Source organism: Bos grunniens, chromosome 19 (assembly GCF_055505025.1).
Source record: "Bos grunniens cultivar Pamir isolate PY7600 chromosome 19, Bosgru_T2T1.0, whole genome shotgun sequence".
NCBI lineage: Eukaryota > Metazoa > Chordata > Mammalia > Artiodactyla > Bovidae > Bos > Bos grunniens.
This window is the reverse complement of record NC_141183.1, coordinates 35,395,001-35,417,965: the sequence shown is the minus strand read 5'-3', so window position 1 is coordinate 35,417,965 and position 22,965 is coordinate 35,395,001. Positions and strand designations below refer to the sequence as shown.

Below are 22,965 nucleotides of genomic sequence, written 5' to 3'. Positions count from 1 at the left end.
ACCACTGAACCATCAGGGGAGTTTCCTTCTTAGGGGTTTTATCAATATACCTTGCTACTGACCCCACCTGGGCTTCTCAAGTGGCACAGTGGTAAAGAATCTGCCTGCCAATGCGGGAGACACAGGTTTGATCCCTGGGTGGGGAAGATCCCCTGAAGTAGGAAACGACAACCCACTCCAGTATTCTTGCCTGGAAAATTCCATGGACAGAGGAGCCTGGTGGGCTACCAGGATCACAAAGAGTCAGACATGACTGAGCACGCACGCACACAAGCACATCAGCCTCACCTCTGTCCCTTGGCTTTGGCAATAGTGGGTTTTGAAACCTTCAGGGTTTGACAGTTGAATAGGGTGAAAATTGAGATGCCAAGCAGAATTGTAACTTGCATTCCTTTCACAAATGTGGCTGAGTAGATGTTTAAGAGCCATTCAAATCTGAGTTTTCAGACCATTTTTTCATCTAAAATGAACAATCCTAGAAGTCCAAACTCAGCACTTTCCACATGTATCTGCAATTCATCTTAAATTTTTGAGAAAATATAGACCTTTATTTAAAAAAAATAACAGCTTTTGACATTCTTTGAAAATGAAAGAAGTTCCATCTATAAGTCACTGCTGAACAGTATGGAAACGCTAGAGGTATTTTGAAATTGACTTTTGGCAAACACAATAGAGTCTGCAAAGACTTAAAATCAGGTCCCCAGAAATTCATGACACTGTTTAAAGCAGCCTGGCTGTGATTAAAACGGATTCACTAGAGTCTTTGTAAATTTAGCATTTTATTTCCTATAATAAATATTTTCCCCATGAATTCACCTCTACTTCCCCCAATAGAACCTGTGTTCTCTTGACTTGAAAATATCAGAAGGAAGCCCAGAGGTGCTTTAGATCAACTCACCCTGTGCCCTGACCGCCCCCTGCAGTGTGGACCCCCTCCCCTAATGGTCCCCAAATGACCACATTACGGACAGGCTTTTAGGAACCAGGTGAGCGGCAGGGTGGGCTTCCCAGGTGGCTCAGTGGTAAAGAGTCTTCCTGCCAATACTGTAGATTCGGGTTTGATCCCTGGGTCAGGAAGACTCCCTGGAGAAGCAAATGGCAACCCACTCCAATATTCTTGCCTGGAGAATCCCATGGACAGAGGAGCCTTGTGGGCTATAATCCATGGGGGTTGCAAAAGAGTTGGACATGACTGATCCACCAAACAACAACCAGAGGCAGGGCTCTGTCTTTCCCCACGTGTAGCAAGCTCCGCTGAGAGAGGCATGCGCTGTGGAGGGCATAGCTGCTGGAACACCTGGGCTGTGATGAACCACCCATTCGAGAAAGCTTGGGGTTTTTGCTGTTTTTAACCCTAAAATTAAGATGATGGCCCATTGACTTGTGGGCCTTAATAAACACGAAATAGCTGTTCCCAAATGGCTCACTCCCCAGATAAGGCCCAACCTGAGCCTTTTCTAGTGTCCTCCTCAAGGACCCCCAGCTCAGGTGGCATCCCCAGGTGACATGACCTTGACCAGCGGCTGATAGCAGCTGGGTTCCGTGTTCACTGAGATAGAAGCGTCCCTGCCAAGCACAGCTGTTTTCCTCCCCACCCTTCCTCACCCAGCCCAGCCTGGGAATCCACCCCAGGAACTGGCCTGGCTGGTGTGGCCTCTAATGAGTGGTTGGTCACAGGCTGGGCGGGAGGCGGGAGCCCCCAGGGGCTCATGTGCCCACATAGTTCTCAACTGACTCAGGTCCCAGCCACCAGGCAGCTCCTGCACTGCCCACCTGGCAGGCCATCCTTGAAAACCCCAGGACTCAAAATCTGGGCCATTGTTGGGCTGGGAGGGCTTGGGGAGCCCTATAGCTCTGTTCGTGGGCCATTCCGCTGGCCTCTACCTTTGTCAGCAAACCCCTAATTCCCGACGTGGCCTCAGCTCCCCTTTTCTGTCCCTTCTCCTAGCAATTCTGGGCCTCAGCCCCTGAGCTCAGCCTCTCCCGTAGGGAAGACTTTCCAGACTGGTGGTTCTAGGGGCAGGAAGGCGCACACCCAACTGTGGGGGTCAGAGGCAGGGGGGCGGGTGCTGAGATTCTGGGGAGCACATGTGCCTTGGCCCCTGTGCCACCCCATCCCTTCTGACTGTTTCTGGGAGCACGCCAGGGATCCTGGCCCAGAGTTCTGACCTGGAGGGGTCTCGCCTGTGGGCCCCTCCAGCAGGAGGTGCCCCGACTCGGAGTCCCACCTGGCTTTGGGTAGGTCACCTGGCACATGGGGACACCCACAGGTGGGGCAGCTACCCACCCCACCCCCAAACTCGCTGGGTTCTAGCCTCGAGGAGGGACGCGTATCTGCTGAGGTGTACCCCCGCTGTGGTTTCTGAGTAGGGGCATCCATCACTTCCTCCCTGGCTTGGAACCTGGAGTTTCCTTCTCAGCTCAGAGTTCCCCTGCCCCACCCAAACTCTTGCCTCAGAGGTCCTGCCTCCTGGTCCTTTCTGATCCCTGCTGGGAGCAAAGAGCCGGGTGATGCCAGTCAGCACCCTTACACCCCATCTCTGCCCCAGGCTGCCCCTGAGGCTCTGTTGGCCCAAGGCCGCACTGAGGCCCCTCCCAGGCCACGGCCAGCCTGGCTGTGCGAGCGGGCAGCTTCCAGCGGGGCTCTCTGACTGGTGCCCCCACTCACGCCTGCTTCCTCACCAGCAGCACCCAGGGGAGGATGGCGGCCACCACGGCCACCACGGCGATGAGGGTGATGAGCAGCAGGGCCCGGGAGCGGCAGCAGAAGGACCGGGTGGAGCTGGGCGCCGGGGAGGCCCCAGAGAGCTCTGCCAGGCTGCGCCGCGGCAGGACGCTGTCCTGTTCCCCGAGGGGCATCCCATGGCGGCTGATGATGAAGATCTGTGGCTCCCGGGGCAGGCTGGGTGGCGGGTCCAAGGGCAGCTGGCCACCCTGGCCCGGGGATGATCTCCAGACTGGCTGGGAGAGGGCCAGGGGGTTGGCGTGGCCCAGGGCATCCGGCAGTGGTGAAGGGGGCAGGCCCACGGGCACGGCCAGGATCTGGGAGCTCTTGTCCAGCTTGGCAGGCCAGCGGGAGCTCTTCCTGCTGAGGAAGGTGACGTAGCGGCAGATGGGGCAGACAATGGTCCTCTGGACCTGGCCATCCACGCGCGTGGACAGGAGGTACTTGACCAGGCAGTCATGGCAGAACACGTGGCCGCAGCTCAGCGTCCGGCTGGCGCCCTGCAGCTCTCGGAACTTCTCATAGCACACGGGGCACTCGCTGCCCGAGCTGTCCTTGCTCTCGCCCTCAGACATGGCCGAGCAGGAGGGCAGGGCCCTCGCTGTGGGCGGGAAGGGTTGAGCATCAGCGCCTTTTCTGGCTTGGTTCCCCTGCCTGCCTCCCTGCTGCCTCTCCTGCCACTCCTCCTCAGGGGCCTCCCCGAATCACACCAGGACCCTGGGGAGGAGACGAGAGGGCACTTGTGGAAGGGGAGTTGGGGGACTGACAAGCAGAGATCCCAGCCACCCCTACTGGAAGGAGGTGTGCGGAGGCCAAGGTGTAGCCCCCTGATCCCTCACCACCACACGTGTGTCGCCTGTGGTCTCCCCTCCCCTCTCCCTGGTGCCAAGCCCACAGTGGAGGCAGCAGGACCCATTCCCCAGGGGAGGCAGGTGGCTAAGCCGAGGTTGCCCCCACTCCGCCTGGTCCAGGCTCCAGTGGGGGCTGTGTGTTGTGCCCATTGTGGCTGTTCTCCAGAAGAGCCTCTGCTGCCACTCCATCTCCCTGCTCAGGCTGGCTGACCCATACAACTGTCCTCAGCCCCTGGCTCCCATCCCTCTATGCTAAGTGCAGCTGGAGAGCAATGAGGGATTTGAGAACAAAACTCAAAACTTACATCCAAATGCCGGCTGGCCAGCCGCGCAGTCACCTCAGGGAGCTGTGGGCTCCTTCCTCCGCCCACCACAGCTCAGTCATCCTTCAGATTCTTCTCGGCAGCCTGCCCAAGGTTGCGAGAGAACCTTGCAATCAACCTCTGTGAAGGCAGGTTTTCATCCTTTGAGGATACGTCTGGTATTTGGAAATGGCCAAAGGTCACCTGGCACCCAGTCTGGTAAAAGCAAATGAATGCCCAAGTGGCACGAGATTATTTTAAATCAAAGACACAGAGTCACCATGAAGTGACAGGTGGGTTTCAGATGTTATCTGAGAGCTAAAGAGAGGCTCCAAGGACGCTCTGAGCAGTAGCGGTGTTGTTGGATTAAGTGCAGTTCCCCAGGTGACGATTTGACGGGAAGCCCCTGTTTGGGTGTGTGACGCAGTGCTGGTGTTCTCATTCCTCCACGCGTTCCCAGTATCGCAGCTGTGTCATCTAAGTCCATTTCCAACAGCCTGTTTATTTATCTATCTATTTATTGGCCTCACTAGGCAGCATGTGGGATCTTACTTCCCTGGCCAGGGGTGGAACCCATGTCCCTGCACTGGGAGTATGGAATCTTATCCACTGGATCGCCAGTGAAGTCCTAGAACAGCCTCTTTAGAAGGACTGTGATCAAATGGTCACGTGATTGCATGGTCCTGCTGAAGGGTTACTGATGTGATATATTCTTCCATCAAAACACCCCTGGACACACTGAGAGCTAAAGTGGTGTGTGGCAGCCCCCAGACCTGAGAGATGGCATTGTTATTGTTTAGTCCCTCAGTCGTGTCTGACTCTTTTGTGACCCCACAGACTGTAGCTTGCTGGGCTCCTCTGACCATGGGATTCTCCAGGCAAAAATACTGGAGTGGGTTGCCATTTCCTTCTCCAGGGGATCTTCCCGACCCAGGGATTGAACCCACGTCTCCTGCATAGCAGGCAGATTCTTTACTGCTGAGCCACTGAGAGATGACATAGTGGGAACAAAACTAGTTAATGGGGAAGGACAGACGAGAATTGGTTCAATCACCAATTGAATGCTCTCTTCCCTGTTAGCTTGGTTCCAAGCCCATTTTGCCAAGTTGAAAATATCCCATAACCAACAAAGGGCACAAATATGTAGAGGTGGGGGTAGGGGACCGGGCACCCTGGTGGCAGCACCAAAGCCTTTGCAGGTGTTTTCAAACCTCGATCTCCAAGGTGGTCAGTGTGGCCTCCAGGCCAGGGGAGGGGGTTCAAGTACTCAGACCCTGAAGCTGCCTTCAAATCCTTGATATGCCCACTACTGTCTGTATAACCTATTTGAGCCTCAGTTTCCCATCTCTAAGGTGGGGTTGATAATAATAGTACTGGCTTTTTCTCAGAGTTGTCCAGAGTGTTAAGTGAGGTGCCATGAATGAAAAATCTGGCACATAGTAAATGCTCAATAAATGGCTGTTGTTCCGTCACTAAAAAGTGTCCAACTCTTTGCAACCCCATGGACTGCAACACACCAGGCTTCCCTGTCCTTCATTATCTCATGGCAAACTCATGCCCGTTGAATCAGTGATGCCATCCAACCATCTCATTCTCTGTTGCCCTCTCTCCTGCCCTGAATCTTTCCTAGCATCAGGGTCTTTTCCAGTGAGTCAGCTCTTCACATTAGGTGGCCAAATATTGGAGCTTCAGCTTCAGCATCAGTCTTTCCAATGAATACTCAGGATTGATTTCCTTTCGGATGGACTGGTTGGATCTCCTTGCAGTCCAAGGGACTCTCAAGAGCCTTCTCCAGCACCACAGTTCAGAAGCATCAATTCTTTGGCGCTGGATGTTGTCAGTCAGGCTCAGTCCTTTTTCCTCCTAGCACTTGCCTTCCCTCTCCTCCCCAGATGTTTCTTATCATGTAGATGACTAAAAACACTCATGCCCCTGACAAAGGGTAGCTCCCCTGGAGTTAGAATAACAACCAGAAAAGATGACAATGGAGTAGCTAAGTGTTGGGCAATAGGTTAAGTTGGTGTTCCAGTGTCTCAGACATTTCTGTTTCATAACATGCAGCTATCTAAACAGGTTTTTCTCAGGATGACCTTGATTTTCTTAAGCTGACCAACTGCTAGCATGTCCCCCTGCGTTTCATAACTCCCCAGAGGCGTATGGTGGCAATTCCATCCCTCCACCTATCCATCCATCCATTCATTCATGTATCCAGTTATTCAACAATTACTTATTGAGTGTTGCTGCAGGCTAGGTACTGAGCCAGACATTGGAAATAAGCAGTGATTAAGAAAACCCTTCAAGGGTGTTCCCTGGTTGTTAGGATTGAATTCTGGGCTCTCACTGCCATGGCTTTGATTGCTGATCAGGGAACTAAGATCATGCAAGCGTGGCATGGGGGTAAGCGTCCTTCATGAAGCTTTTAGAATCTAGTGGACATTTATAAAGTTCTTGAAGAGAGATTTTTTTTTTTTAAAGGAGGAATGATGATCAATACCCTAAGTTGTTTGGAAAACTGAGAAGTGAGGTATCAAGATAGGCAAGAGAATAGAGCAGATAAATTCGAGAATGCTGGAGGGGAAAGGATGTTGGAGGTCATTTAGTAAAATCGAGTGTTATAGATGAAAAGACCCGAGCCCTGGGAAGGGAAGTGACTTGTCTGAGGTCACCTTGGGGAGGGGTTGGAGAGGGAGATGGTAGTGGGGAGATATTCATTGATTTCCTAGAGAGTGTAGAAAATATTTGAATCAGTTGATAGATTGGGTGAGTAGATATTAGCTGCAGCAGGAAGCGCTGTCCTCCTTGGGTTGAGCAGGGGAGCAGAGAGAACTGAGTTTGAGAAGTAATGGGACGTGGGGGATGCAGATGACATCCCAGATCCCTGCTGATGGCCTCCTGTGCAGTCCCTTCCCATCCTGTGCTTCAGGAGAGCCTTGTCCTTCATGTCTGGGCAAGGCCACCCGTCCTTCATCCCTACCTTCTTGCCTCCCATGTTCAGTCCCTCCCTTTCTCTTCATATCATTTCATTCTCCATCCTTGAGTTCTTCTTCTGAACCTGACTCTGTCTCAGGTGCTGGGGAGAGGGCAGCAGAAGAAATCTGAGGAACACGCTCTGATTGGGGCACAGACTAGCTAAATGAAGGGGAAGACATTATATCCGAAGATATTCCCGTTGGTGCTTCAGGAAATTTTGGGGAGAGGAGGGCTGGAAGGTCTTCCTAGGTGAGGTGGGACCAGTGTCCAGCTAATAATAAATAATTACAACAGCAGCTATTTATTGAACACTAATTGTGTGCTTGGCATTCTGCATCCCTTCCTCATTTCATCGTCAACAGCTCCAGGAGGTAGATATTATCTCTGTTTTACAGGCGAGGGAACCAAGGCTTAAGTAACTTTGTTCAAAGCCAGGCTGCTGGGACTTCCCTAGTGGTCTAGTGGCTAGGACTCTGAGCTCCCAATGCAGGGGGGCCGGGTTCAACCCCTGCTCAGGGAACTAGATCCCTCATGCTGTAACTAAGACCCAATGAAGCCAAATAAAGAAGCCAAAAAAAAAAAAAAAAAAAGAATAAACAGTATACAGTGGGAATTAAAAGAAAGTCCAGGGCAGATCCAGGGTTTGAGGCCAGGTCAGCCTGGCTACACTGTGAACCACCCCATCCACTGAGAATGTGCATCCATGGAGGGCGTTCCAGACCTCGAGTGAAGGAGTAGGTGAAGAATTGAGAGCAAGATAGCATTACTAGGAGGTCCCAGCCTTTATGCCTCTACAGAAACACCAATTTAACAAACAACCAAGGATGAAAATGCCTCCTGAAAACTCCAGAATCCAGTTGTATATGTTAAATATGTACATCTTGTTGAATGTCAATCATACCTCAATAAAGTTGTTTTTTTTTTTTTAAAGAATGATGAGGAAACCTGTATGGGAAAGTGACCCTCCCCCAAACTTCCCTCCTCAAAGTGACTGTAACTGGAGCTGCCCCTCCAGCTATGAGAGGCAGGGGGAGGGGGAGGGCTGGCCCAAGGGTAGCCGACCCCATGAAGCCCCAGTGCCTGGCTTCACCCACAGCAGCAGCCCACCACCCATCTTGAGGACTGGTGGGGGGGTGTCACCAGCTCAGGTGACCCCCACCTCCCCACCTTGGGACAGTGAGTCTGTGAGGCGGGGTGACACTTGTGCGCACCTAGGTTTCCCTCCTGGATTCCCAAGGCTTTATAGCTTCCACTCTCTCTCTCACACACACACACACACCCCTGGCATCAGTGCAGAACTCTGCCAAGCTCCTTCCCTGCCCCCAGCCCGGCCCCCAGACTCACTTTGGCTAGGACCAGGGCGAGCAGCATCCACCTCTCCACCCGCAGGCCTCCACAGAGCAGATCTGAGCCACCCAGAAGCACTGGGCGGGCGGCACGTCCTCCTGCTGCTGTTACTGTGACAGCTGCTGCTGCCGCCGCCGCCGAGGCATTTGCTAATGACTGAGCAGGTCTGGAGGCCAGCGCCGGGAAGTGAATGTCGCCCAACCCGTTTGAGGCCAGGAGGCTTTGGCGTTGCCCAGGGGTTTGGCCCCTGTTGGAGTCAGGTGATCTTGATGAAGATGCTCAGAGAGGAGGGTTCCCCCACCCAAGGAGGAGTACAAGGATGGGTGCTGGAGACAAGCAGAGGGTCTCAGTATGGGGGCAGTGACCCAGGACCCATCCCCAAAGATGAGTCTCCACGTCCCTCCAATAATGAGAAAGTCATACAGTCCTTCAGCCTCCAGAGTTCATTTTGGTGATCCTCCGGTTGCTTCCTGCTCCCTTGCCATGCCAGGGCGCAGGGCGAAGGGCTCAGATCAGCCTCAGTAACTCTTTGCCACCCAAAGTCATACACAAATATTTGGGTGATGTGCTTATATACACTTATCCTTCATCTCACACTCAGAGGGGCTCAGAGCTCCAAAGATCAAACACCACAGGGATAAAGAAGGAGGCAGAATAAAACCAATAAAGGAGAACTGTCCCTGATACCACGTGAAACAGAAGTAAGTTTCAGAACAGTCTGTGTGACTCTATGGAAATGATAATATATGATCGTTTTTATAGAGGAAAAATCTGGAAGTAGACACATCCAACTTGTTAGTGGTTATCACTAGAGAAACTTTCTGACTCATACATTCCTGTGATCGTTGAATGTATATTTCTTTCATGATCAGAAAAAATTAATCAAGAATAAGGCAGGAGTTGGGACTTCCCTGGTGGCCCAGTGGTTAAGAATCTGTCTTGAAATGCAGACTGGGGCTTCCCTGGCTGTCCAGTGGTTAGGACTCTGGGCTCTCACTGCCACAGGCCCATTTTCAGTCCTTGGTGGGGTAACTAAGATGTCACAGGCTGTGCCGTGAGGCCAAGAAAAATTATATTACCTACTCTATAGGATTGTGATGATGATTAAATAAATGGATACAAATAATGTGCCTGAACCTACAAAAATGGGAGGAAATATTTGCAAATGATATGACTTATAAGGGATTAATATCCAACATATGTAAACAGCTCATACAACCCAACATCACACACACAAAAACCCAAGAAAATGGGCAGAAGAACTGAACATTTTTCCTAAGAAGAAATGCAAATTGGCCAACAGGCACACAAAAAGATCTTCAGCATCAGTAGTCATCAGGGAAATGCAAATCAAGTGTCCGCTCAGCCCATTGCAGGCTGCCCTGTTTGGTTCCAGGCAGATCAGGGGTATCTGGGGGTTTCAGTTCATTCCTGCCCCCATGAGTTTCCTGGACTCACCCCCTCCCGCCAGGCTGCCCATACCTCTGAAATCTCAGTCTTACCTGTTCTCTATGGCCGACCCCCTGGCTCTCCTTCCATCCTTACATAGCCTGGGGCTGCTGGTACTCAGGGGAAACCTGGGGCCTTTGAGCAGAAAACAGGCCCTGCCAGGGCACCCGGCTTGGAAGGTGGACAGGGGCTGCTTTCATTCCCAAGACCCCCGCCCCTGGCCCTCAGCCCCCTCTGTCCAACCTACACTGAAGCAGCCACAGAACATGTTCACGGGTGTTCCTCCTCATCCCTTCCCTCCCTCTAGACTTCCGTGGCTCCCCACTGCCCTCGGTACACGGCCCACCCTCCTCAGTCCGCACATGAGGCCCACACTGCCTTTCTCACACGTTTTCTGGACAGTCCCCTTGCCCTGGGCCATCTCAAGCCATGCAGCATAGCCGCAGGGCTGGCTTCTAGTTCAGATCCCTTGAGGCCTTGGGTTTCTGGGGCTCTGTGATTTTTTTCCTGCCTTTTTTTGTCTGGCTGCAATGCCTTTCTTCCTCATCACTTCCCCGCTGGCATCTTTAAGACCTTGAAGGAGGAGTTCCTAATCCATCTCTGTTGACTGTAGCACAGGGTCTTGTGTCTGGCAATAGTGTTTAATAAGTCAGTGTTTGTGAAATGAATAAATCCAACTTCTCAAGCCTAGCTTATGTGCATGAGGTGTGTGTGTGTGTGTGTGCACGCCTGCACACGAGTGTGTGAAGTTTAGGCAATCAAGTCATTTATCTTCTATTTTTTTTTTAATAGTTTTATATATTTATTGGCTGCACAGGGTCTTCCTTGCTGCCTGGGCTTTTCTCTGGTTGCACAGAGTGGGTGCTGCTCTAGTTGCCATGCTCGGGCTTCTTGTTGCTGTGGCTTCTCTTGTTGCAGAGCACAGGCTCTAGAGCACAGGTTCAATAGTTGTGGTGCACAGGCTTGGGCTTAGTAGCTCCATGACATGTGGGATCTTCCTGCACCAGGTATCGAACCAGTATCTCCTGCACTGGCAGGCAGGCAGATTCTTTACCACTGAGCCACCAGGGAAGCCCCTACCTTCTATTCTAATGGCTTTTGGAATCCACACCAAAATTCTCCCCACCCCCTCAAGTCATAATAGATTGAGAACTTCCGGTCTGGCTGGAGATGGGAGGATGAGCTCACCACTGGGTTAGAGCCTTACTTAGGCACTGTACACCAATGTTGTCTTTGAAAAAGCCTGATCTCTGGCAGATTCTCCAGGAGGTGAGTCTGGGAAGGGGAGGGAAGATGGGCTAGGAAAGAAGGAGGGACAAGTGATGGAATCTGAGGTTTTTAAAGAAGAAATCCCCCAGGGAAAACTTAATCTAATGGTTTGTCTTGGTAATTTTTGCCACATCAAAATATTGCATGTACAACTGTTGATTTTTCTTAAAAACAAAAATAACAAATAGGAGCCATATTTTAAACATAAATATTTACTCTCACCTCATTCTGAGCATCCATACTGTGAAATCACAGGTCTGATGTTTTAATCATATTTTTAATAAACAGCAATATGAATACATACTAAGTAAAAAAAAGATTCACTTGGGTACCACCGTAAGTGGTGGCGTGCATAGGCCTCTGAACACACTGATCTGAGACGTGCACGGACCTTTGCACACCCTGATCTGAAACGTATGAATGAGGATGACGACCCTGGGAGCTGCAGAGGCTCAGGATGGTCTCAGAGCTGAGAGAGTCCACTTCAGGACTCTTGAAGGCTGAGCCCAAGGCTGGTTTCAGTGCTTGACAGCCCACTGGCCGGGAAGCCACAGAGTGGGATCAACCAAAAGAATCCTGCGCAAAGGAGAAAACTAGCTTGGACTTGAGGATGAAACTGGCAAGGACCGACGGTGACTCGAGGGTGCTGCGGGCTGCGGGAGGAGGCCGAAGGGAGCAGGGGTGGGGCACCGGGAGAGCAGGAAGGCTGAGTCACGTCCCAGTCGCGTACGAGCCGGCGTGGATTGCGTCCTGCAGCTAACTCACCTGGGCTGCGTGCGCCCCCGCCCCATTCCCTGCACCGTCGTAAAGCGCCGACCGCAGGGGCAGAGATGCTCTGGGACAGGTGGGGGAAGGGAAGCTAAAGAGCCGGGAAGCTCGGAGATTTGGAGATTTGTTCGCCGGGAGGTTCGTGGAAGGGAAACTTCTCACTTCCTGGGGGTGGTGGCAGCTGCAGGAGAAAGACTGTTTGAAATCAGCTCTTTGTTGGAGGATTTTCTCAGCCTTCACTCTTCATCCGGAGCTGAATGCCTCCCAGACAGCTGAGAGTCCTCAGTGCTTGAGACAGGTAAGGCCAGGGTCGGGGAGGAAAAAAATCAGGAATCAGGAGAGGAAGAAAACAAATTTTTTTTAAAAATAAAAATAGCGATTAGTGTTGAAAAAAAGTGGAAATTTCATCAAAGCACACATGAAAACATCAGCTTTGTGCCACCTCTACAGATAAATATAAATACTTTGATGTTTATTTTTTCAGCTCCTATATATAATATATATGTAGCTATGCTAAAAATAATTATTTATTATGTGTAATTATAGCATGTAATGATTTTAGAATAAGTGGACTCATACTGAATAAACACTTTTAGGACCTGATTTTTTCAGCATCTGAAAACTGTATTTTCTTTTACACCCTTATTTTTAATGGATTGTTGTTGTTCAGTTGCTGAGTTGTATCCGACTATTTTGGACCCCATGGATTGCAGCATACCAGGTTTCCCTGTCCTTCACTATCTCTTGGAGTTTGCTCAAACTCATGTCCATTGAGTCGATGATATAGTCATTTAACTAATGTATCTATTGACTGATATTTAAGTTTCTAGTTTTCCCCTATTATAAAATTTTCTGTATAAGTGGTTTTTTTTTTAATTGCAAAATCTTGGTTTTATTTCCTTTGTCAAACCTAAAAATAAACAGCCAGTTATATTGCTAGCAAAAAAAAAAGTTTTTGTTTTCTTTTTTCCAGAATAATAGAGAAATTGCAATTTGGGGCAAGAAAGCTATAGCAAAAGTCATAGGCAAGTCCAACAAAGGAGAGGAATGTTACTTTGTAGAGCAAAAGGAGGCAGTTGGGAGGAGTTAATTTGAAGAAAGTCCATTGGGGGAAAAGGAGAGTCAGGCTGGTGGGCACTTCCCATTGGCTGGGCTGGTTGCTGGCCAAGGAAAATTCTTCCTATTGGGGTCTGTAATTGATGTGGAGTGGTAGCATGTGAGTTCTCCCTTCTGGCCACCGAACTTCATTTAATTAAGTTAATTAATTTAATAGCTTTTGGCTACACCACAGGGTATACAGGATCTTGGTTCCTTGATCAGGGATCCAACCCATGCCCCTTGTAGTGGAAGTGGGGAGTCTTAACCACTGGACCATCAGGGAAATCCCTCAGCTTCATTTTAAATGAGGTTTCCTGGGAATTCCCTGGCAGTCCAAAGGTTAGGACCTGAGTTTTTGCTGCTGAGGCCTTGCAGGCCAGCCAAAAAAAAAAAAAGAGGTTTCCTTTCTTCTGTTTCACACTTTAAATAATTATTAGAAATGGAACTGAGGAGTCAAAGTATAATATAATTTCAAAGACGTGGTAAAAATTGTCAAATTCCCTTTCATAAACTGTGCCAATTTAAACTTCCTCCAGTAGCATATGAAATTGCCTCTTGTCTCACTCACCTTGCTTGGGTATTATAAATTGGTCTTTACCCCCACTGTCCCCAATACATTCAAGAAAGTAGATGGAGAACTGGAAACAATTTTTTTTAAAAGAACTAAGTAGAAATTCTAGAATGGAAAAATATAATTCCTTAAAAAAACCACAACTCTATAGATGAGTTTAACAACAGGTTACTATTTTTATTGTTGTTGTTGATTATTTTTTGGCCACACTGTGTGGCTTGTGGGATCTTAGTTCCCTGACCAGGGATTGAATCTGTGTCACAGCAGTGAAAGTGCTGAATCCCAACCACTGGACTGCCAGGGAATTCCCAGGTTAGACATAACAGAAGACAGGATTAGTAAACTGAAAGCTAAGTGGGCAGAAAATACTCAGTCTGAAGGATGGGACTGCGTTGGGGGGGAAAGATGGAAAATACAGAAAAGAGCATAAGAGAATATGGAATGTGATGTAAAGGTCTAAATACATTTAATTTAACTCATTTAAGGAGAGTGACTTGTTCAGAAGCAATAGATGAAGAGTTGTGGATCACAAATTTTACAGTATTAGTGAAAGACATTAAACCACAGATTCAAGAAACTCTACAAATCTCCAGCAAAATAAATACCACCCCCCAAAAAAAAATCACTACCTGACCACACTGTAGTAAAACTTCTGAAAACCAAAGTCAAAGATAATTTTGAAAAATTGTCTGAGAAGAAAAGACACATTACCTTCAGAGAAGCAAAATAATAACATCTCATTTTCAAGATAAATGATGCAATCCAAGAGAGGGTGCATGTCAAGAATACATGTTATAATCTTTTAAGGACTGAAAGAAAATAGCTGCCAATCTAGAATTTTATTCAGAGAAAAATATTCTTAAAAAATGTAGGTGGAGGGACTTCCCTGGTGGTCCAGTGGTTAAGACTGTGCACTTCCAATGCAGGGGGCAGGGTTTGATCCCTGTTCAAGGGAACTAAGATCCTACATGCAGGGTGGCTTGGCAAAAAAAAAAAACAAAAAATGAAGGTGGAATGAAGAAGTTTACAACTGAAAATAGAATTCACTGCTGAAAGAGCTTCACTAAAAGTCCCTAAATAAACAAATGATACTACTAAATAATGTTCTTTTTTTATTTTTAATTTTTATTGGGGGTAGAGGACGTTCTTTAGGCAGAATGAAAATGATACCCGTGGAAGCAAAATCATACAGGAATGAATGAATGACAGGAGGGAAATGAGTGGGGAAAATCCATGAGTATTGATTGCATAAAATAAAAATAATATCTTTAGAGTTTAAAAATTCATAAAAATTATAATACTTGATGAAAATAGAAAGCAGGAGGAGGATAAATGGAGTTAAATTGTAATATTCTTGCATTATTCTGGGAATGGGATTGCTTGATAACCATTAAAATGATAATGTACTAAAAATAATAAAAGTATAATTAGGATAATGGAAAAAGCAATAATTTTTAAAATCTAATTCAAAAGAAGGTAAGAAAGGTTTAAAATAGGGACATTTCTTTAAAATGTCTTTGACTAATGGTATTTCTTCTGTTATGAGCTTACCTATATCTTTTGCATAATACTCTGTTTAGATATTTTCCTTCTGTGATTGACTTTAGATGGATATAAACATAGGTAAATAGAAATATGTCCATGTGAATTCTTTCTTATACAGGTCAGTTTTAAATCTTTATGCCTTGTTTATAACTCTAAGGTCTCGGTTTCTCCACTTGCTTTGATGTTATTGAAAACAGAAATGGTCAAGTCTTAGGCTTTGCACCCCTGATGAGCTGAACTGAATTGAGGTCAAGGGACTAAGCAAACATGAAGTGCTGTATTGCTGTCATTTAGACAGCAAGGAGGAGAAGGCAATGGCACCCCACTCCAGTACTTTTGCCTAGAAAATCCCATGGACGGAGGAGCCTGGTAGGCTGCAGTCCATGGGGTCGCTAGAGTCTGATACGACTGAGCGACTTCACTTTCACTTTCCACTTTCATGCATTGGAGAAGGAAATGGCAACCCACTCCAGCGTTCTTGCCTGGAGAATCCCGGGTACGGGGGAGCCTGGTGGGCTGCCGTCTCTGGGGTCGCACAGAGTCGGACACGACTGAAGCGACTTAGCAGCAGCAGCAGACAGCAAGGAGTTATCTGAATCAGTGACAAGAATAACGAATGGTGAGTGTTGAAGGGTAAAGAAGGAAGAGAAATAAACTGCTGGGAAAAACTACAGAAGTCCCAAAGAGAAGGTTTAGCCCCTGCAGACAAGTAGCCGCCGCTCTGGGATGGGATGCCTGGAGCAGAAACTTGTGATGCATAGCTTAGCATGACCAGAAGGTGGCGCTCTAAAGCCATCCGATTGCTCTCTGAACTTCCAAAGTTGAGATTTTGCTTGAGGACCTAGAAAGCGGAAACTGAGGCGGGGAGGGCCCCAGAGCCCTAAATTTTTGTCTCTGTTCTTTCTCTAGAGGCAAGCCCCCCCAGATCTAGAGCCCTGCTGGGTTCTTTGTCTATACTTATTTTGCTTGTGGGTCCGTGTCTTGCGCTACCCATTCAATTCAATTTGGACCAAGGCTAAAATCTTAAAGAGCAAACCAATAACCTGGTTCTCTTGTGAAAATGCAAATTCTAATTCAGTGGGACTGGGGTGGGGCCTGAGGCTCTGCATTTCCAGTCAGCCCTCTGGTGATGACTCAGGCTCAGTAGTTCCAAAACTTTGAACAGGCTAACTACAAAACTCCCTTCTCTGTGAGACATAGAGGTGGGAGAGTTTATAGCTTCCTGAAATAAAATCCCACTGAAATGCCTTCAAGTTAAAGTTGGGCCAGTTGTGTGACCTCTTTGGGGCTCAGTTTCCTCATCTGTAAAATGGGAATAGCAACAGCCTTTACTTGGAGAGATATTTGAGGGTTAAAGCAGGATATTATATGTAAATCACTTAGCACACAGGAATTCTCTGCAGTGGACACACCGATTCCACTGCAGAGGGTGTAGGTTCGATCCCTGTTGGGGGAGGTAAGATTCCATGAGCCGTGCATTGCGTCCAAAACAAAACACACTAAGCACAGAGCCTGGCACCCAGTAAGCCTCAACAAGACCTGGGGTATACTAAGAGAAATGTGGAGGTGGGCAGACTTGGTGGGGTGGTAAGTTGGAGGGAACAAGAGGTGAGGGGCAAGGACTTCCCTGCTAGTCCAGTGGTTAAGAATCCTTGTAATGCTAGGGAATAGGGTTTGATCCTTGGTTAAGGAATTATCACTTCATGGCAAATATATGGGAAAACAGTGGAAACAGTGACAGACTTCATTTTCTTGGGCTCCAAAATCACTGCAGATGGTGACTGCAGCTACTAAATTAAAAGACGCTTGCTCCTTGGAAGAAAAGCTATGACAAATCTAGACAGCATATTAAAAAGCAGACATTACTTTGCCAACAAAGGTTCGTCTAGTCGATGCTATGGTTTTTCCAGTGGTCATGTATGGATGTGAGAGTTGGAACATAAAGAAGGCTGAATGCTGAAGAAATGATGCTTTTGAACTGTGGTGTTGGGGAAGACTCTTGAGAGTCCCTTGGACAGCAAGGAGATCCAACCAATACATCCTAAAGGAAATCAATCCTGAATATTCATTGCAAGGACTGATGCCGAAGCTGAAGCCTCAGTACTTTGGCCACCTGATGTGAAGAGCTGACTCACTGGAAAAGCCCCGGATGCTGGGAAAGATTAAAGGCAGGAGGAGAAGGGGATGACAGAGGACAAGATGGCTAGATGGCATCAGTGACTCAATGGACATGAGTTTGAGCAAGGTCCGGGAGATGGTGAAGGACTAGGAAGCCTGGCATGCTGCAGTTCATGGGGTCGCAAAGAGTTGGACATGACTAAGTGACTGAACAACAACAGGGAACTAAGATCCCACATGCCATGGAGCAACTAAGCCTGTGAGCCTCAACTGAGAATCCTTGCACCGCAATGAAAGATCCCATGTGCTGCAACTAAGACCTGATTCAACAACAACAAAAAAAAAGTTAAAAAAAAAAGAGGTGAGGGGCGATCCTTACAATGTCATCTCAGCTATCAAGATATCTGTCATCTGAAGAAAAGGGGACCAGGGAGCTGAGGACAGAAAGCCAGGAGGAGGGCTGCTCTCCCAATCAGGTGGCAAACCTTAGGCTGCTTTTGAGGGAGATTTATGTATTTTGCAAGCTACCCAGGCTTTCTTCTAGAGATGAGGGCAGGAACAGGATTTCCAGGCAGCTCGAGCTACAGCATTCAGCATCTTCCCCCACTTCACATCTCTAGTGCTTTTAGGGATTGTGAGAGGAGCTAAGAGGAGCCAAGGATCACCCAGGTCCTGCCTTCCTGCAAGGCTTTGCCACAGCCTGCAAAACTGTTGCTATGGTGACCTCAGCCCAGGTGCAGGAGTTTACCAGAATGCTTTAAATAGGTTGGTGTTACCATAGCATCTTTTTTTTTTTGCACTGAAGATACATATTTTAACAGCTTTACATGTAATATTCATATATAAAAAAACTTCAAGTGCTTTCAATTTAAAAAAATCTTAAAAATTCCAAAATAAGGCATTTAATATTTGAAAAAAGTACAGATGTACAAAATGTTATTCTGTCATGAAAGCTCTACACCAACATTATACACTTGGGAAAAAAATACAAATAGAATATATTACAAATTTATGTAAGCAATAACTTAGTTCATACCATGCAACAAAAAGTACATTCATCAAGATACACAAGCTTTTGTATGTTCTAAATTGAAGGGCTTTTTCCCCCCTGCAGAATCCTTAAAACCGGTGGCACCTGAAATATGTTAGCCTTTCTACTGAGAGGTAAATTACAATGATGAAGAAGATTAACAGACCATTTGTGTATTATGAATCATTCCAGCCTTATTCAACAATGGCCAAAACTCCTTTCTCATATTCTCATTTGTTTTCCTGATAAAGCTGTGCTGCCTGATTAATGGCTGGACTATTTGGATTTAGTTCATCCAGCAGAGACTAAATTGGTGTTAAGATAGAAGGTCGGACTCCACCAATTCTGAAGGATATCTAAACACCTAACAGTTGGCATTTTATTTGGATATTCTTCAGAAAATTCTATTACTAGTTTAAAAGTACCATCTTCAAAGAGTGTCCCTTCTGGTCCAAATATAACTGCATTGCACTGCAAGATGTTTTCAGATGGTGAGCTACTGACACCCACAGGTGAGTCCTCTTACCATCAACTGAAATTCTGCATAAGCCTCCTGTAGGCTGGAGACACGGAGAAGGCAATGGCAACCCACTCCAGTACTCTTGCCTCTGAAAATCCCATGGGTGGAGGAGCCTGGTAGGCTGCAGTCCATGGGGTCGTGAAGAGTCGGACACGACTGAGCGACTTCCCTTTCACTTTTCACTTTCATGCATTGGAGAAGGAAATGGCAACCCACTCCAGTATTCTTGCCTGGAGAATCCCAGGGATGGGGAAGCCTGGTGGGCTGCCATCTATGGGTCGCACAGAGTCCGATACGACTGAAGTGACTTAACAGCAGCAGCAGCCCCAGGCTGGAGACAACATGCTCCTGAGCTGCCCTGAGGTCAGTCTGAAACCTTCATAGCATCTTAAAAGCCCATGAACATTTATGGACTAACTTCCAGTGCTCTGGTAGATGCTCCTGGGGAAACAGAGACAAATCTACGCAGCCCTTACCCTCCCTGGGTGACCTTGGGGAGATAAACAGCCCGATGGGAAGGAATTATCGGTGAAGGGCCTCAGTCGTAGTTCTTAACCGTGGTGCTTCTCCTACACTGTGGGACTTAGTGACACATTTGACCTGCAGCCACTGTGGAGGCAAGAAGTGACTCCAGACCAGGGTGGCCTGACCTGCCAAAGACTTAAGGAGTGGGTCAGATTTGGAGAGGCAGAAAGGATGGGGGATGCCACAAACCACTGAAGGGAATGATTGGATGTATATGAAGCCAATTACACATGTTATCTCATTTAAGTCCAAACAACACCATGAGGTCAGTACTGGTGTTACCTCCATTTCATTTGGCAAAGACGAGACACAGAGACACACAGCAGCTCATTCAAGGTCTTGCCACCCAAAGTGGTAGGTGGAGGCTACCACTATCTGACTTCCCATTGTTTCTCTGAAGTGCCACATGTGTGCTTTGCCAGGTTCTGGGCATCTCCTGTGTGCTCAGTTGCACAGTCGTGTCTGACTCTTTTGCAATCCCATGGACTGTAGCCCACTATGCTCCTCTGTTCATGGAATTTTCCAGGCAAGAATACATGGGTTGTCATACCCTCCTCCAAGGGATCGTCCCAACTCAGGGATTGAACCTGAGCCTCCTGTGTCTTCTGCATTGCAGGTGGATTCTTTACGCAGTGAGCCACTGGGGAAGCCCTACCCTTTATTTATTATTTTTGGCTGCACTAGGTCTTTGTTGCTGCACGTCTTTCTCTAGCTGTGAGCAGGGGCTACTCTCTTGTGGTCCACGCGCTTCTCTTTGCAGTGGCTTCTCTCGTTATGGAGCAGGGGCTCTAGGGCACTTACTGTTTCAGCTCAGTAGTTGTTGAGCATGGGCTTAGTTGCCCTGGGGCATATGGGATCTTGGTTCGCGGACCAGGGATTGAACCTAGGTTGGCAGGTGGATTCTTACCACTGAATCAACAGGGATCCTGCATCTCCTACCCTTCATGTGGGAAAGCTCTCCTCGCCTTTCCCCTCTAATACAGGGCTGGAGACAGACAAAGGGGAAGCTTGAAGTTCTGGCTAAAGAGTTAGGGCTTGAGTTTCTTTTTCTACTTCCTCAATGCTGAAGTCTTGCTCAACAGCAGCTGAGCAGTGGGGCTGCAAGGTTGCCTCACTTCTAGAAGGCCGGCCGCAGCCTTCCTGGCCCAAACCCACTTCCGGTCTTCGTGCCTCTTTTGTCACAAGGTGATTCTCACACTTCCTGTTGATTTCCACTTTGTTTCAGCTGCTTCAGCTCCAGCCACTTTGCGCTGCTGTTTATCTGATCTTCGGGGCCTGGGACACAGGACCAGGTATGTTGGGATGGTGGGGGCTGGGGGGGTCAGCTTGGATAAGGTCAGGGCCAGATCAGGGCCAGAGTAGGGGGCTCCTGGTGGACCCTTTCTGTTCATTGTGGGGGACTGTCAGAGGCTGGGGTCAGTTTGTGAAGTTGGTTATGTCCCTGTGAAGGATGGTACCAAGGGTGGCTTCCTGAAACCACATCATCTGACCTCTACCGCCCCTAAAATCTCATCACCTTGATTTGGTTGTGTGTTACCTGAGCTGCCCAGGTAACATTTTTCTAGGCTGTAGAGAGAGCTTCTTGAGTTCTGACGGGCTTCTCTGGGATTGACTTTGACACAGCTGGTGTGATGCCTGAAAGTTTGCTGAGCTGACCAAGCTGGGGCTTGTGATTAAGTCTTGGCTCCTTGTCTTACTGATGGGCAATTCACTGTCCTCTGAACCTTTCTGGTCTACACAGTTCAAAAATGTCTCTGTTTTGTGGGATGTTGGTGATGCTTAAGCAGGACGATGACTGTGAAAGTGTTTTGTAAACTGTAAGACGGCATTCTCAGGGTGTGAGGTTACTTTCATTTTCTAAATGGAACTAGATACCTTTTTTTCCTGATAGTGGTAATTGGTGAAAATCTAAACAGAGAAAGGGAAAATTTTTACATAATTCCAGCCCCAGAGATTATTAGTGACACTGGTATATAAATTTCTACTTAAAAATTGAAATTTTTTATTTTGGTGAAATATACTGATTTAATGGACACGAACATGGGCAAACTCTGGGAGATGGTAAGGGACAGGAAAGTCTGGTGTGCTGCAGTCCATGGGGTCACAAAGAGCTGGACACAACTGAGTGACTGAACAATAACAACAAAATATACATAAAATAAAAATTACTGTTTTTAAGCATACAGTTTAGTGGCATTAAGTACATTCATGGTGACATGCACCCATCACCAAGATCCATCTCCAGATTTTTCTTCTTCTTCTCCAAGTGAAACTTTGTACCCATTAAACAGTATCTCCCTAGTCTTCCCCACCCCCAGTCTCTGGCAACTACCACTCTACTCTCTCTTGAATGGACCTATACAGTATTTGTCCTTTGATGGCTGGCTTATTTCACATAGTGTAATGTCTTCAAGGTTCATGCATGTTGTAGCAGGTGTCAGAATTTCCTTCCTTTTTTAAGGCTGAAAAATATTCCATTGTCTATAGACACCACATTTTGTTTATATTATCTGCTGATGGACAGGATTGCTTCCACCTTTTGGTTATTGTAAATAATGCTGCTGTGAATACGAGTGTACAGATGTCTACTTGAGTCCTTGCTTTTAATTCTTTTTCGTATATACTCACAAATGGATTTGCTGGATCATATGGTAATTCTGTGTTTGCTTTTTTGAGGAACTTTCAGAATGTTTTCCATAGTGGCTGTACCATTTTGGAGTCCTACCAGCAATGCACAAGGGTTCCAATTTCTCTACATCCTTACCAACACTTATGTTCTGGTGGTTGTTTTCTTCCTCCCGGTGGGTGCGGTATCTCATTGTAGTTTTGATTTGTGTTTCCCTTATGATTAGTGACGTAGAGCTCCTTTTCATGTACTTGTTAGCCATCTGTATACTTCTTTGGAGAAATATCTGTTCAAGTTCTTGGCCCATTTTTAAATCGAGTTGTTTGGTATTTTTGTTACTGAGTTGTAGTAGTGGTAGTTGTAGTAGTTCTTTATATATTCTGGAAATTAACTAGACTTCTAAAACAATATTTCTTGTGTCAAACTGTATTTACTGTTCTCTAACCATTGTATAAAAAAGACCTTCACAACCCAGATAATCACGATGGTGTGATCACTGACCTAGAGCCAGACATCCTGGAATGTGAAGTCAAGTGGGCCTTAGAAAGCATCACTATGAACAAAGCTAGTGGAGGTGATGGAATTCCAGTTGAGCTATTCCAAATCCTGAAAGATGATGCTGTGAAAGTGCTGCACTCAATATGCAAGCAAATTTGGAAAACTCAGCAGTGGCCACAGGACTGGAAAAGGTCAGTTTTCATTCCAATCCCAAAGAAAGGCAATGCCAAAGAATGCTCAAAGTACCACACAATTGTACTCATCTCACACGCTAGTAAAGTAATGCTCAAAATTCTCCAAGCCAGGCTTCAGCAATACGTGAACCGTGAATTTCCTGATGTTCAAGCTGGTTTTAGAAAAGGCAGAGGAACCAGAGATCAAATTGCCAACATCTGCTGGATCATGGAAAAAGCAAGAGAGTTCCAGAAAAACATCTATTTCTGCTTTATTGACTGTGCCAAAGCCTTTGACTGTGTGGATCACAATAAACTGGAAAATTCTGAAAGAGATGGGAATACCAGAGCACCTGACCTGCCTCTTGAGAAATCTGTATGCAGGTCAGGAAGCAACAGTTAGAACTGGACATGGAACAACAGACTGGTTCCAAATAGGAAAAGGAGTACGTCAAGGCTATATATTGTCACCCTGCTTATTTAACTTATATGCAGAGTACATCATGAGACATGCTGGGCTGAAGGAAGCACAAGCTGGAATCAAGATTGCCGGGAGAAATATCAATAACTTCAGATATGG

The 22,965-nt window shown here is 47.2% G+C and overlaps 3 protein-coding genes and 1 pseudogene across 8 annotated transcripts in view; 1 reads left to right on the top strand and 3 right to left on the bottom strand.

Annotated features, from left to right (window-relative positions):
* Positions 1–22,965, top strand: part of NDEL1 (nudE neurodevelopment protein 1 like 1) — a 76,960-nt gene that overhangs the window by 4,042 nt on the left and 49,953 nt on the right. For 2 of the 6 annotated variants that reach the window (XM_086358985.1, XM_086358991.1), the window contains exons 1-2: positions 11,840–11,979; positions 20,314–20,380. The gene's annotated coding sequence lies outside the window, so the exon portion shown is untranslated. Of the gene's footprint in view, positions 1–11,839; positions 11,980–20,313; positions 20,381–22,965 lie in introns of those variants that run through there. The other 4 variants (XM_086358992.1, XM_086358986.1, XM_086358999.1 and 1 more) reach the window with 3 other exon arrangements.
* Positions 527–8,339, bottom strand: RNF222 (ring finger protein 222). The gene is made up of 3 exons (XM_086359009.1): positions 8,193–8,339; positions 3,882–4,094; positions 527–3,326 (listed from the first exon to the last, which is right to left on the bottom strand). The coding sequence occupies exon 3, from the start codon at positions 3,298–3,300 to the stop codon at positions 2,665–2,667; it is 636 nt and encodes a 211-aa protein (XP_086215135.1). The 5' UTR covers positions 3,301–3,326; positions 3,882–4,094; positions 8,193–8,339; the 3' UTR covers positions 527–2,664.
* Positions 11,110–22,965, bottom strand: part of LOC147352060 (uncharacterized) — a 27,394-nt gene continuing 15,538 nt past the window's right edge. Inside the window, exon 3 of the mRNA XM_086359012.1 lies at positions 11,110–11,969. The gene's annotated coding sequence lies outside the window, so the exon portion shown is untranslated. The remainder of the gene's footprint in view (positions 11,970–22,965) is intronic.
* Positions 18,114–18,798, bottom strand: LOC147352061 (ubiquitin-conjugating enzyme E2 B pseudogene; annotated as a pseudogene).